Source organism: Sabethes cyaneus, chromosome 1 (genome assembly GCF_943734655.1).
Source record: "Sabethes cyaneus chromosome 1, idSabCyanKW18_F2, whole genome shotgun sequence".
Taxonomy (NCBI): domain Eukaryota; kingdom Metazoa; phylum Arthropoda; class Insecta; order Diptera; family Culicidae; genus Sabethes; species Sabethes cyaneus.
The window spans coordinates 1,622,683-1,638,634 of NC_071353.1; the positions used below are offsets into that span (position 1 = coordinate 1,622,683).

Genomic DNA, 15,952 nt, shown 5'->3' on the forward strand with positions numbered 1-15,952 from the left:
GGTTTACCCTTCGTTTTTTTCCTCTGTATAAACAATAATTCGCACACTGTTCGTGAGTTTAGCGTTCGGTTTGACCCCAACGAACGGGTAGTCATGGGAAAAAGGGCAGAAAACTCATCAAGTGTCAATCAAACACATCGCGTATTTTCCGGTAGTCCGCATTCTATTGAAATCGAAATTAACACCTGCCTGCATGCGTGAGCGTGACTGATCCAGCTGGGATCACTGGATTTATTCGGTGAGTTTGCGAATTTGCATGAAATAATTGGATGCATTTCAAACAATGGGCCTGTTTGTTATTGACAGTGGTCGATTTCGGACAACCCAGTGTGAAGAATTCCCTCCGGAAAAGTTGCTCGAATCATTAATTTGTTTCTACTAAATATTAATGAAATTCGTTTTAGGCTTGAGCTTAGTATGGAATTTTTTTAATATACTTGTTTACAAATTAGAAGGGAAATTTATCGTTTCCGTTAATTCTAGTTTAGTTATCAACAAAGTGGTTTCGGGTTTTTAGTGTTTCAGGCGAGCAAACGTCAAACGGGTGCTGCCGAGTCGCCTCTAATAAATTAAACAATCGGCAGAAGACACGCAAAAGAAAACCAGTTTTCTGCAACGCGGAAGAGGGTATTTTTAACATGAATCCTACGTGCGGATTTGGCGCCGTTCGATAGACGGGGATTACCCATAAATAACACATTTTTTTGTCCTCCAATTAACGAAAGCGGAATTGTCGGAATTTTATCAGCCTTCAACGGTATATTCCATATTACTGCATAAGTTTGTTCTAAAAACAGTATTCATAAATTAAAAAATATCAAAATATCAGATAGGTTGTGTACAAGACACGACCGCATATAGATGACGCAGGACTACGTAAGTCGCGCGTAGTATGTGTAGCATGGACTACGTAAGTGACGGTAGTAGCATATATCCTTGCATGTAATAATACGATTCTTTATGTATACATGCTACATGCAGCATATATAGGGTTTGTTGAGACTGCAGGTTGAGAATATTCAATTATTTTCGAATGAATGTCAATAGTGCCTCAAATCTTACTTCAACGTCAAACACTGTTTAGTTAGACATATGCAGATTTATGTATTTGATTTGATGATATCAAAAAATTGTTTTGTTGTGCTGCAGGTTGAGAAATCAAAATTTTTGTCGATAATTTTTTACAGCGTTTTATTCATTCATTTATTCATGATTGAAAGCTACAAAATAAGTTAAAGTTGTTTGCAAAATGTTTTGTACCTTACTGCCTTATACGGAGTTCACAGTTAAATAAACATTAGCATCACTACGGTTCCGTCCTGTCTTGTCTTGTCCATCATTTGCGAAAGAAATTAATCTAAATGTAATGCTTGACTATGGAGACTACCCAAGTAACCATTTGGGTTTTATTACGCTCTTATGAGGGCACCTAAGACCAAAATTGGTCTCGAAGACCACCTTAAGCGTACAATAAAACTCACATTGCTGCTTGGGTATGTAAAGAATTGTCAGCAACTAACTGATGCAAAGAGAGTCGGTGATTTTCCTCGCTTTGAGAATTCTGCGTCACGTCATTTATTTTCAGTTTTTCAATAGTGTACACTTACGAAATAATAGCGTTCTTCATTTGAGCCAATTCTTAGAAGATGTACCGATCGATTGGAGCAAAAATATTGAAAATCCATCGGGAAACCGCTAAGCTATCAGCGTTTCAAACCTGACCACTTTTCGAGAAAGATTTTTTGGAATGACACCCTACCCAGCCAAATCTTGCCGTAAGACGTAGTCCTACGTCAAAAATTCATTTTAGGAATTTGGAAGAATTTCTTTACCAACTTTTTATTGCCATCAAAATAACGTTTTCTTTTGAATGCTATACCAATTCATATAGGCATCATCAAAATCTATTAATGAATTCTGAAATTTTATTACGTAAAATAAGTATATTTTAAAAAGATTTAATCGAACCTGACTTTAAGATATTCTTCATACAGTCTATTTCGTTGGTCGTTATCAACTTACCTCCGAACTTATCCATATAATGGTGCATACTGTCAATGTATTTCATGATTAAGGCCATTGTGTGTGTGTTTTATTTTCTACGCTAAACTGTAAAGAAAAGAATGAGAAGAGAAAATTTAGTACAAATTTATTTATTTATTTATTTATTTATACGCAGTCAACAAGTGAAAAACAATCCCAATGACTCCACTTAAATTACTTTATAGATAATACATCGTTTACAACATCGCACCGATCACGCTCTTAGAAAATTATTTTTAATATGTAACACGTCTTCACAACTTAAAATCGAAGCACTCGAAACAATTCGCAAATACACGACACATATTTTTTATTGGCTCATGCATCCCATAGTTTGTCCTGGATCTCCCTATATCGTGGAACATATGGGAACGAAGAGCACGTCTGCGGATGTTCACGTCCAAGAGACCGAGAAGTTCAGGGCAGTCAATGTAGGACGTTAGTAAGTCGCTGATGAAGCAAGCCTTGGCGACATCTCTCCTAATAACGCTGAGTGAGTCAAGGTGGATTAACTTGCAGCCCAAACGACCGACGAATATTCGAGCGTTGAACGCACTAAAGTACAATATAAAGCTTTGAGGCAGTAAACGTCCTGGAAATATTTGCCGAATCGAAAGACGAATCCCAACTGCAACGAGGCCTTGGAGACAACATATGACACTTGATCTTTGAATGTCAGTGAGAAATCAAGAAGTACACTAAGATCTTTTACGGTGTTTTCACGTTTTAAAGATGTACCATCGAGAATGTAATCGTGAAGCATTAGTGATCGTTTGTGCCCAAAGCAAATAACACAGCATTTGGAAGCGTTCAAAACCATACGATTTGTTTTACACTAGGCTGAAAATGCTACTAGTTGTTGTTGAAGAGAGAGAGAGAGAGAGAGAGAGAGAGAGAGAGAGAGAGAGAGAGAGAGAGAGAGAGAGAGAGCATCACTTGGTTTGTTGATGACGTAATAAAGTTTCAGGTCGTCAGCGTAAGATTTTTTATAACAATCCAGGATCAAGTTTGCGTCATTCATGTCTAACAGGAAAAGAAACGGGCCAAGATGGCTGCCTCGTGGAACTCCGGATTTAACTGGAAACGAAGGCGAAACAAAATCTTCTATCTTAACGGACATATTCCGTCAGGTCAGGTACGAACGCAGCCAGGAGAGTTGACTACCGGAAATACCCAACCTCTCGAATTTTGCCAGTGCAATATCGTGATCCATTTTGTCAAATGCAGCCGACAAATCAGTATAGATGGCGTCGACTTGCGAGCCTTTCTCCATATGGCGAATGACAAAAGAAGTGAATGCCACAAGGTTGGTGGTAGTCGCTCGCTTTGGGACGAAACCATGTAGATCTGGCGAGATATATGGCGAGCATTTCTGCGTTAAAAATTCAAGAACAATTAGTTCTAAAAGCTTCGAAGAGGCACACAAAGCGGCAATTCCTCGATAGTTGGATACTGGATAGAATGAATTATATAAATCTTAACTGACTTCCTTGGGGAACGCATAAAACCATTATTGGCATAAATTTAAAAATTAGCAGATTTAGTATTGGATAAGATTTTAATACAAAATTAAAACTGAATGTGGGCCAAGAACCACAAATTTTTCTATATCATGCCATGAAAAGCATACCTCGAATGCTGGTGTCGATTTGAATTGAGCTTAGATCAGATTAAGACACAGAGATACGGCAAACCGGACAACACATGGCTCGACTTGAAATCGAAGCATAATTATATGTATAGCATATAATTATATGGTTGCCTTTATCGGTTTTTAATCCATATCAATTAGGTTATTACTGTCGAATGAGGTTAATTATTCCTTTTAATATTATTCAAAACTCTTAATTGACATCAAATGTTTGACTCAATATGACAAACCGCAACGGTAAATTTCAGATAAAAAATTATTAACAATCAGGAAAATTACAAGCAACATTTACATTTAGTGGCCTTCAGTGTCATGTAATCTTTAAAGGAGCCTTTCTCATGCAGTGCCAAACGATGTCCGAAAATAAAATTTAAAATTTAACACCGCACACCAAACTTTGTGGGCATCAATCCGGTTTATGTTACTGTATAAACTAGGGTACGTTTGTTATCGATCGGTTCTCATACTGTACCCCCAAATCCTTTTCGCAACAATGTAGAATGCAAGCAGCGCTAGTGTCCGTTCTCTTCCATAAGCAACCGTCCGATTTAACACTTTCCAAAGAAGCAGCTTCAATTAATCCAATAAGCTGATGCCCTCTGACGAGTAGCAGAATATCGTCCTGGAAAAGAAACTGCTGGATGGAATGGTGGGTGAAGGTGACAAAGAAAAACCAAACGGTCTACCATCAAGCTGGACTGGCTGGCGCCTCGTCACGGCACGGCGAGAGACACCTGCGCGATTTGGGCTGCCAGCACAGGCTATTTAGTGGCACTGTAGTACAGGCAGTAATTCACCGGAAGCATGCGATTCGTTGGTTTCAGTTATTTTAGAAGCGGTACGCTTCAGAGGTAGGACGAAAGTGGTGGCCAGCGCAAAAGTGGGTCACGCCGAACAGTCTTGATTGGAAGGACCAACCGTCCTTTCCGTTTCGTTTGTTTGATTTTTGCTTAGCTGTTTTCCGCCATCTGGGCTGGCAGGGTGATGCGACACAATGAGGGTGGTCGCATTAGAAAGTCGCAGACGACTGGAAGCTATAAACAGAGTAATCACCGTGGAAATGGGCCAGTCACGTGCTATTTTCCAGATTTCGCTGGATATTGGTTCAGTCAGTTATGTCAATCGTTTTATTGGCTTCTGGCACTGACCTTAAACTAGCTACGGCACCTTCAAAGTAACTGACGAGGGACATTGACAGAAAAGACATAATGATTATAGTTTGTCAAAAAGTAATTTATCAACTAAATTAATAGAAGTATTTCGGAAGTATTTCTAAAACTTGCCACTCCAATTAGTGATTGCGCTGGTAGGCACAGACCAAAACGACATAGTTCGTAACCCACAGTGACCTGAACAAATAAAAACCAGCACAAACAAACCGGCCAGCCCGGCAGCGGTGTATGGCAGTTACGTAATACATGTGCTTTCCTTAGCTCTCAGTCCGGTACGCTACAAAACACCTACAAGCCAACGACACGCACATATTCGTATTGTTCGGTTACCATGCGGCCACAGCATTTGCCTCGGAGGCATAATCGCATGCCTTTCTCGTCTTATGTTTTCGGCTTTATGTTTTTCTTGCGGTTTCGGGTTGGGGCCGGCATGCAACCCGCAGCGGAACCACGGTAGACATCGCGCACGGCAGTACATGTGTATGTACATATAAACAACCGAAAGAGGCTGTGACCTTTGTGCTTGCGGCGCGTCTCTTCAACAGGTTGACAGTGGGTTCGGTTGGTTGATCGATAAACTTGGAAAATGGTGTAATTAATTCCGGTAGAAAGCCAAGGCCGAGCAACGCAAAGCAAAACCTTGGGCTTAAACGACTCTCAGCGGATCAACCCTTTTTTAACCGGCAAACTTCGCAGTTGGTACAGGATTACTCGCATAAATAAAAGTCCTAAAATAACCGGCGATAGTTTTAGTTGACCTTTCCGCGGCTATCGCTTTACTGTGCTGTTCCAATAATAGCCTGATAAATCGGTCATAAGTCTGAATTTTATGACTTTCTGCATTCAACTCAATAAATTATTGTCCTTCATCAGCACATTTGGCATCCTCTGAGTATATACCAGACAGACAGACGTCACTTTCAATATGACATTCTTGGTTTGTTGACATATTACTGTGAGAGTGCCACTCAAAGATCATACAAAAAAAAATCTTTTTCTTAATATTATTTTCAAACGATTCCAAAGGTTTTTAGGTGATTCGATGATATAAATTGTGTTCAGTCACAGATTGATCATATTTTTGTTCCAGCGGAACGATACCGACATTGAAAGCATAAGAGTTTAGCCCAAGAAACAATAACTCTCTTTCTCTCGGTTTGCTACTGGGACACTCATCGCACTGCACTCTTTCTCCCGTTGATCGCACCTAACAACGCTGTGTAGTAAGTCGACCGACCGATGAGCGGAAAGATTATGACATCATCGACTATCGACCTCCGTCTTCTAACCTCCCCCACCAAACACATCTTCCGCTCATTTGTTTTTTTTTTCGTTCATAACACATGATGTTAAATTCACCATATGAGTGCAGAAAGGGGGCAAATCGGAATCAGCCGCCAGCCGCCAGCCGCCTACTACCATCGAACTTACCAGGTTATGGGCCTCTGCGATGTGTAGCGTGTAAGTAAAAATCGAACGTCATCAAAACGTTGTCGACGCCTGTTGGAAAATATTGAAGTCACACATCGAAAACATTTGATTTCCAAAGTTGGGTGAAGTTCCACGCAAACCAGCACTCGATACAGCAGACAAAAAGAGCTGACTTTTGACATTCAAAGGCGCCCCGTAGTTTCAATTACAGCCGGTTTATGGCTAGGCCAAGCACCGGCTCCGAACCAAGGTTGGCCAATAGTACTTTGCAATTTCTTTGATCAAAGTTGACCCACCAAAAGCCTCTCACTTTGCTGCCTTTTTTTCGCAACCATTTCAATACATGTATCATCGTTTCAGTCAAAACAAAACATACTTCGACACGCAGCTACTGATTGGCCGATTGGTACCGTGCCGCGGAGCGGATTTGTGATGCAGTCCCATGTGGTGCACCATCGTGCAATCAAACGCAACAGACTCGACTGTGGCATCTGCTCGTTGGTCGTTGAGTATATCAAGCTCATTAGTCGCTAGCACACGTTTACACGTCACACTATTGGAATCTATTTTGGGAGTTGGTTTTGGTTTTCGCTTCCATACAGACGTCGTTTGCGTTCCCGTTGTCATAACCGTAGAGCTCCTTTTGTGGACGGTTCTAAAAGGTTGAATATAAGCGGCAACGTTGTCTTATTTTGTTGCTGCGAGCAGAAGATGACAGTTTACGCAAGCAGCGCTACGACGGGACTTCTCTAACCGGTTCGTTGGAGGCTCTGTGTCCACGAGCGGTGGGTGTGGCAAGCAAGCATCGATAGATTATTTTACCGTGAACTGCAGTTCAGCGGCGGCTTCCTTTTTAAGAAACAAGAAATATTATACCAATAATCGGACTAAAACGAGTGTAATCTGTTTAACGCAACCCCACGGGCGGATCTCCAGCGATGGTTCTGGTTATGGAAAGCCTGTGTGATTTAAAATCCGTGCCAAATAACAGAAGTCTATTAGCGTTTTACGACCTTATCACGAGCATATGTAGTGCTGGCATAAAGTTAAATTACGAAAATTGCTTTGCGCCGGCCTAGGGGTCAAACCTCTGGGGATCGCACATCGAACGAAGCACGACAGGCCGGCCGACTCCGCGACTGCCTCCTCGTCCGATGCTTGTCACGCGTAATGCAAATGAATGACATAACGACCGACGACGCACAATGGAAGTGAAGTTTGGTACCTGCTGCTGTCGACACGATTCAATGGCAGGGTGGTATGTAGATTTATAGTATGTCCAATTGATATTCGAAAGCACATTCTGCGGTGGGTGGTGTTTTTTTCAGAGCGAGAATGTGTTTTGTTTTTCTAGCTTAGAATTTGCTGAGTTGAGCAAAATACTTCCTAAAGCAGGCAATGAATAGTGGCGCATACATTCAAATTTATAATGCAAAATAAAAAATGAAAAATTGTTTCAAACGCAATATTTCTTCCAAGTGGTAATCTAGGTATAATCAGTAGGATGACGACATTAATAATATAGACGGAAAATCTTTTGCATTTTTTGTATAGAATAATAATTCATAAGTACTCCGACGGATCGTAAAAGAAACAATAAATGACACTGCGAACCATTCTATTCGATGGCAAAAGAGCACAGCCTTGGGGCTTAAGCGTGTTTCTAAGACTTGACCCTTCTTTATCTACAGACTTTACAGCCGGCTGTAAGAGTACAGGACAATTACTCGGCTAGTGCACCCTACTAGCACAGTTGTTACAAACCAGTTGTGGCGACCGAATTACGACAAATTTTAGTCATAAATAAGTTTCTGCAACCATACGTGGGAAAAATGTGCTGGTTGGGCAACAATCCTACTGACTCTATCAGCATTGCCCAGCCGAGATTCGTACAAACGACGACTGGCTTTTTGGACCAGTCCCTATCTTGAAGCTAACTGGGCTATTCGATGGCAAAATGTCGAATAAGATTACGTTTTAAAACGGTCGCTGGCTAATGATAGGTACCTGATGAAAGAAAAATAGCATATGACGCTGTGCCATCTGTTACGGAAAACTATCAAATTAGAAACAAACATGACTCTAATGACTCTGCTATAAAAGCTTAAACAAGATTGACTGATTTATTTTGGCATTGCTTGATATTTATCAACTTACGGATGGTAATCTTTCAGAGACCTATTTTTTACCCTGTCGACTGTCCGTTTCCTAATTTTTACTATGCTTTTTCTGGTCTTTTCAGTTTGTTACGAAAATTGGAACTGGCTTTTTCAATTCGCATAACTCTATACATGAAATCACATATTAGCAAACGAAAATATTAGAACAATACTCCAAATTCCAAAATTCCAAAAAACCACTATTAATGCACTAGTTCCATTAAAATTTCATTCATTTAGTTTACTAGCGTAGCAACGCTCCCACCGGGTTCAGCTAGTATTATAAAAATTTCAGTATGGATTTATTTATTTATTTATTTATTTATTTATTTATTTATTTATCTAGAGTCTAAATGAAGATTTCAAATATGAATGCGAAAAGCCGATTTGAGTTGAGATTTTACCCATTCTCAAATCGGCATAAAACCCCATTATCCCATTTAGAAAAGGTTGTAGTACTTCGACAGCCATGGTGGAACTAGTCGAATTTTTGTTAAGTAACATGGATAATAAATGTATTGTTGGCGGACTGTTTATCGATCTAAACTTACACACTTAAAAAAAGTGCCGAAGTCAGCAAAATTTTGCCGAGATTTGGGCAGCCGAGCATTCGTTAAAATTTTTTATGATGCCAAACGTTAGTAAAGATCCGTAAACGTCGATTTGCAAAACTGAAATTTTCACCGAACGCTCGTCTGTCCAAATCTCGGCAAATTTTGCTGAGTTTTTTAAGTGTGTACTTCGATACTTTGGTTCACAGTAATATTATGTTTCAAAAGATAGAGTATTATGGGATACAGGTGCTAGCAAATGGCGCTATTCGACGCTATCTGAAGAATAGACAACAATGTGTAGCTTTCAAGGATTCGCGAAGTTCTTTGCAAACATTTAATATTGGCGTCCCACAAGGTAGCAATATCGAGCTAATTTTATTCCTTATATATATAAACGACCTCCATCTTACAGGAATACCGAGACACCTCGCCGATATACAAGCTTTTATTTCTTATACGAATGATGATTTAAAAGTCCTTATACAGTTTTTCGACTCTAATCCTTTATATATGAACTTAAAAAAACTAAATACGTGTTGTTCCGCTCGCTGAGGAAAAAAAATGTCTGCACACATAAATCCGAGGATTGGACAGATAACAATTGAACAGGTACAAACTTTCAAATATCTCGGCTTGGTTTTAGACTCTGCACTTTTTGGACGGAATATTGATCATACTTACAATTTTTTTTTGTTATATTATAGTCACTTTAACAGCTTGGGTCATTCGTGACTTCTGCAGGGTTGGTATTTGAACCCGTGTCCTCGGCGTGAGAGGCGTGAATGCTAACCACTACACCGGGACTGACCCCTACTTACAAATTTCGCATGAAATGGTAGCTGGCGTCATAAGCCAGCTAACCGTTTGAAAAAATTGTATTGAAATATTTTTATGCATCCGTGATAAGCGTAAAAAGGATCAAACAGAATGCTGCGTCAACGCATTCGTCAGCGTCAATTTGACAGTATACCTATGGGAAGAACTATCAGAATAACGCTGACGAACACGTTGACGCGGCACTCTGTTTGGCCCAGAGGGGTGCTATCCGTATATTAACGAACGGTGTTTGACAGTCGACCTAACGAAGGGCACTATTGCAGAATAAGCGTCCGCCTGACAGATAAATTTGCTGCCAACATTGTCGAGTGAAACGTATGTAGTGACCTACCCCGTAACATAGTGACAGTGTCCGTAACACCCGCCAGTGTCAAAAATGTTGCGACGATCGATTTTAAGTGCCGGCCAAAAATGACGCGCCATCGATTTCTAAAGGAAATGTTCCCTTTTGCTATGTTAAATGTGGACGCAAAGTGCGTATTGACTAATTCAGCATTGTTCCATATTTTGATTGATTTGTTAACAAGATAAAAAGCGGTATTTATTTAACATGATTGTCACTCTTGTTTACGAGTTATCTGCTCTAAAGTATTTAAATATTATTAGTTTCATTGAAAGTTATCCATTGCGCAATTCAAAATGAAATGCTCTTTCATGATTGCCGGAACGATTTTGTCGTTAATAGAACAAGCTATACCAAATTCAAAGTGTTTATTGCTTTTTACAACAGAGCTTAGGCATTATTCCTTTAGACCTTGTTGCAGTCTATTCTTCACGGGTATATAAATGTTCGCGAAGCATTTTTACCAATATTTAACTTTTCCAACATTTCAGCTCTGAGACGTTTGTATTGACCAAATAGCGAAGAGATGGTCTCACCCATTATATGGTTGAAGAGTAGATTCAGACAATAGAGATTGTTGCTGTTGGTATTTACTCACAAACGTTTCTTCCAGTTGCACAAAAAACACTCTGCTACATGACAGAACCTAATAGAGCATTTTATCAAATCAAATGGAATCACGAAATACAGGCACTGTTTGGAGAGATCCCCATCGTACATCTGGCGAAGTTCAGTGGACCGTACACGTCGTAAGGATGCCGGGCCAGAGTACGACGAAGACCAATCTCTTTAACAACCGCACCAGCACCAGGAACAATGAGACTCAACATGCAGTATGGCTCAACTAAGTCGAAAGTGCTTTACGACTTCTGGGACGACTGGGAAATTCGCGACGACTGGCCCAAAATCAAGTAGACGACTGCTTGAACCAGTATAAGCCAAATCAGTTCTAGGCTACTGACGATGACAACAACTGCATGTTTGCAAAAATACATCTACGCACTGGGAACATATACACTGAATTTTTTCCGGTTTTCACATTCCAGTGGGGAAAATTCTGCAGGGGGCCTGCAGAATTCTGGAGAGAGCCAGGTCCCTCAGGCACCCGATCTAGCTACGCCAATGGGCATCATATGAATGGAAGACTGGAGGATGGAGTGAGGAGTCAACTGGAATCACTAGGAGGAATCTTCTGAAGGTCTGAAATAATATTTATGTTGTACTATTCGAACAAACAAACCATCACGTGGGTTAAAGCTGGTGCAGCAAAATTGATTGTTACATGGAAGGATCCTAATGCTGGAAGGAAATTCTTATAATCTCGGATTGCGCACAAGTTTCTCTGCTTGTGGGTCCGCTCAATCCCTTTTGGTTCTTCTAGAACAGCTTTAGTGCGAAATTCATTTGACAATCAAATTTGAATCTACTGTAAGTCTACCCACATGCACTGGCAGGACCTTGAACTGATGGTGGATTCCCCCCCCATGCATACATACATCCATTCTCACCTGCAGTGTCTAGTCGTTGATTGAGACCAAACCTGCAAATCTGCAAAGCTTAAAAACTGCGTTTTACAGAACAGTTATACTCAATACTTGATTTATAAAAAGATTTCATTTATAACGTTTTACCAGTACTAGACTGGGGTAGTGCTAGTTGCAATCTTGTTTATTTATCTGTGATATAACAAAAAATTCAAACATGCACTATAATATTGAATTGTACAGCAATGTAAATGTTGATAGCAGTACCTTAGATTCGTGCGAAAGTGAAATACAGTAATGTTCCGATTTTGTCAGCCCCATGTTGATGTTTGGGTTGACAAAATCGGGATTTTTTTTCGAAATTTTTTCTAAATTCAAGACTTAAGGCTTTACAATATCAAAGACTTCTACTAAAAATTCAATTTTAACCCTTAATAGGTCAACCGAAAGCTCAATGAACCGGGTACAGCACACTGCACTGGTCCAGAACCTTTTTTGGTGCGCATAAGCTTTGAGCGGGAAAACTTGGTTTTGGGTTTATGGAAACTTTGGAAGTGTTTTTTAAAATTAAAAGTTCTATCGTCCAGCGGAATTGACATTTTGATCAATCCCCCTTAAAGTGCAATAAAAAATTTATTTTTCTTCATTTTCAGTACACACATTGATTTGTTCTGCAAAGTTTTACAGCATATTATTACAAGAATCTTTGCTGAGGATAATAACCTTCTATCTAAGATAATCTAAGATAGAAAACTCCTATTTCTCATAAATGAAAAATCGGTAAAATCAGTTTTTCTATTTTAGCTGTTTTTGTAATTGTTGTATGACTTTTTTCTGTTTTACAAAGTTGTACAAATAGTGAAAATACACAACATTGCAGAACATAGTATACCTCTATCTTTGCTTGTTTAGGAACTATAGAACTTTTACTATAAAAATACCCTAATTTTGGCCCCGAATTACTCGCAAAAAGGCATCATTGCATTCAAAATGTCTCCCCAGAGAATCAGAATAGTTTCAAGCAGGCTGCAAAGTTATATAAATCATGTTTAAAAGCACAAAAGTTAAACAAAATTTAAAGGCTAACAAAATCGGGATTAGAAACTGATAAAATCGGGGTAGACAAAATCGGGAGTTAACAAAATCGGAACATTACCGTATTTACTATTTACGTTTGATCGACAACATCAATTTCAAGTATTGTTGTGTTCTTTTTAATTGTATACTATAGCTCGTCACTATACTGCAAAAAACACTAACTTTCTAACACTCAATTTTGGTGTGAATTATAATTTTCAAGCGCAATTTTCCAATTGATCTTGAGGTACGACGCTAGTCTAACAAGCCAGTTGGTCGCATGTTCGTATCTCGACTGGGAGAGGCTGTTTGAATCAGTAGGGTCATAGCACTTGCACCGCAATTGTCCTGTACTCATCCAGCTAGTTGCGAAGTCTGTCGTTTAAAATCAGAAGGTCAAGTTTCGAAACGGCATGTAGCACCTAGGCTTTTCTTAGTAGATGTTGAAGGGAATTAAGAGACACCTGTTGTGCAATTTCCCCGCAAAACTTCTGGTTCTGGTCATGATAAGCTTCGAGCCACCCGGTTCTGTTACACAACATTTCATATCATTCGATACACAGAGCTTCCAAATTTCCTGACATATGTTCCCCGTTTGTTTATCTTTTATCTCTAATCTAATTTCGCAACACTATCAGCTCCAAAAAAACGACGACGACGAAGTCACATCACCGCTTATCAGTTCAGCGTCGGTGATTCGTTGGCAAGGTCCACAGGCAGCACCGTCCCGCCCGATATGTAACACCGCTGTCCTACCGCTACCGAGCTAAATCTGCCGCTGTTGCTACTGCTACCAAGTGTGCGACCCAATTTGCCTGTGACTAAACACACCATCATCAGCTCACATACCGCGTGCGCGCACTCGTCGTTGATCGCGTCACACTCGTTCGTTCGTTCGTTCTCTCGTTCAACTACGGCTTGCTCAATGCCCCTATCGCATATACCGCCTATTCACCCGATCTCATTATCTGGCGGCGGCTGTGAAATTCACGTTTGTTTTATCTTTGGATTTTGGAGATTTACACATCGACACGAACAGCGAAAAAAATAATATAAAAGAAACCCAGCCCCGCTAAAGGTTACATAACATACCACTCTCCATACTAGCCCCCGTTTTCCCCATCCCTCCAGCATTGACTAGGAGGGCATTGGCGATCGTCAATGCCCGAACTATCGTAACCAAATGAATAAGAAGAAAAAAAGACGATCACATTTCGACAGTGCCGAACTGCTGCGGCCAGATATTCACCTTTGGTCGAAGTAGTCGATGATGCGTTACGCTATGAGCAACTTGGTGGAAGACACACTTCGTAGCCAAGCAAGATTATTCTTCTCCGTGGTTTACTAGAATCTATATTGCACTTTGTTTCACTACACTAACGAATCACAATCAGCTGTTTACGATATATAGGTACAATACGACAAAAAAAAATTAGCACGGAACGATAAGTGGAAAAAGCAGTAACTGTTGGCAGTAAAACGATCAGACACAGTCACGATAAGTTTGGCCCCGCCGCGTGATCCTCCTACGATCTATACATGGCACTCCCTAGCAAATCACCGAGAGACTGAACACAGTAGCCGTTTTTCTTCCACAGAACACAGCTCACCGCTCGAACAATAGAACTCGACTGGTCTCTGTTTTGGCGAGCACAGGAACTGCCGCGGACGGTTCAACTCCGGGTTCTATTTATCCCCGCGTACAACATGCACCAACACATAACAGGACCCACAAGCTAAAGATGGTCTATTTCGAAACACACACATCAAAAAGTTGACAAAATGCCGCGTCGCGAAAACTTTACTTCTCAACTAGTGACTACTGTTTGCTAGCTTGTGCGATCCGAACGCGCTGACAATCGAAAGTTTACTAAACTGAACTTGAGCTAAACAGGCAGTGTTCACAGATCCGAGACATTGCCAAGGTGGGTTCCGAAGTTGACACTCACTCGGCGCGGCGGGACTCTCACGTGTGCTACTACAAAGCTAGATACTAATCGGTATTATTTGACAAAAACCGACACTTGCGCAAATGAGAATGGCAGTGAAAATGGGTGTGGGAGAGTGAGAAAAACGAAAAAAGAGCGTGAGAGGTGCCAGTGCTCATCGTCGTCAAGCAGGGGCCGGCCTATCTGGCGACGTCAGGCGGTAGAGTACTGATTACTGAAGCAGCAGAGTGGGCCGTCAGGTGGATCGCCGTGCACTTTGATCAACACACTTGTTGCAACGTTCGCTGTTGCACTAAAAACCAGTAGATATGAGATATGCGATGGTGATACACAATTGTGTACGATGGATGGCAGCAGCTTAATTTGTGGGCCAGACAGACACGGTTAGAAAAGCATGCGAGGTGGAACCCCTTCTGGCAAAACGGAAGAGGACGGGTTGGGGGTGATATACAATTCCGACAAGGTGACGAGAATTAAGGCGAAAACAACTATAGACGCAGTCACGCAGTCATAGTTTGGTCGATCGATGGTACTCACTCCGACTGCTACTCGATGGTAAACAGGACTATCTCACTTGGTGGAGATTAGTTACCGTACGAAGTGGCAGGCTCGACCGTCCGAGGTCATGTTAATTGCAGTCCGGATGCAAATGGTTGCGTGTTTGCCTGCGACAGAGGCCTGGAACAGTCCCGGAGAACTGGAATGTTAATCGCTTAACGGATGAAGTAGGTATAAAACTTTTTATTGGAATCAAGTTAGTTAAATTGCGTGCTGGCTAACATAAACAATCATGCTGAGTTACTCAATTACACATTTTAAAGAAATTTGATCTGAATGTGGTCACAATTCAGTTAAATACAAATTTAAAAAAATCAGAAAATTTCAACACTGAATGCGATTTAGTGATTAAACGCATGTGTATTGGCGAATCAAATTAAGAGTGATACTAAGTGAGTACTCGATCTTGCTCCATTTTTGTGTTCTAACCACTTGTATTCCTGTTTTCTCTCCGGAAATCCTTAAAATGAAAGAGAAACAAAGCCTTATTTGGATCTTCCTCCCTTGGATCCACTGGTCCTTATTTTTCACACCCCTCATGCTAATTCTCCTATGCTAAGGAACATTTTTGTCCGGTTTGTTCCAAGCGTTCCGGAGTTATGGCGCCCCATGGCGAGGCATACAACTTTGTGCCTTTTATGTATTGAAATATCAAATAAGTTCAGCAAAAAGCTAAAATTTAGTCTTGATATTA

The 15,952-nt window shown here is 40.5% G+C and overlaps 1 protein-coding gene across 3 annotated transcripts in view; it reads right to left on the minus strand.

Moving 5' to 3' along the window:
• The window catches only part of LOC128732845 (elongation of very long chain fatty acids protein AAEL008004), an 87,729-nt gene that overhangs the window by 30,050 nt on the left and 41,727 nt on the right, over positions 1-15,952 (minus strand). For 2 of the 3 annotated variants that reach the window (XM_053826253.1, XM_053826255.1), the window contains exons 1-2: positions 14,001-14,597; positions 2,023-2,109 (exon numbers count right to left, since the gene is read on the minus strand). In XM_053826253.1, the coding sequence (XP_053682228.1) occupies positions 2,023-2,080 (58 nt within the window). In that variant the 5' untranslated portion in view covers positions 2,081-2,109; positions 14,001-14,597. Of the gene's footprint in view, positions 1-2,022; positions 2,110-14,000; positions 14,598-15,952 lie in introns of those variants that run through there. The other variant, XM_053826254.1, reaches the window with a different exon arrangement.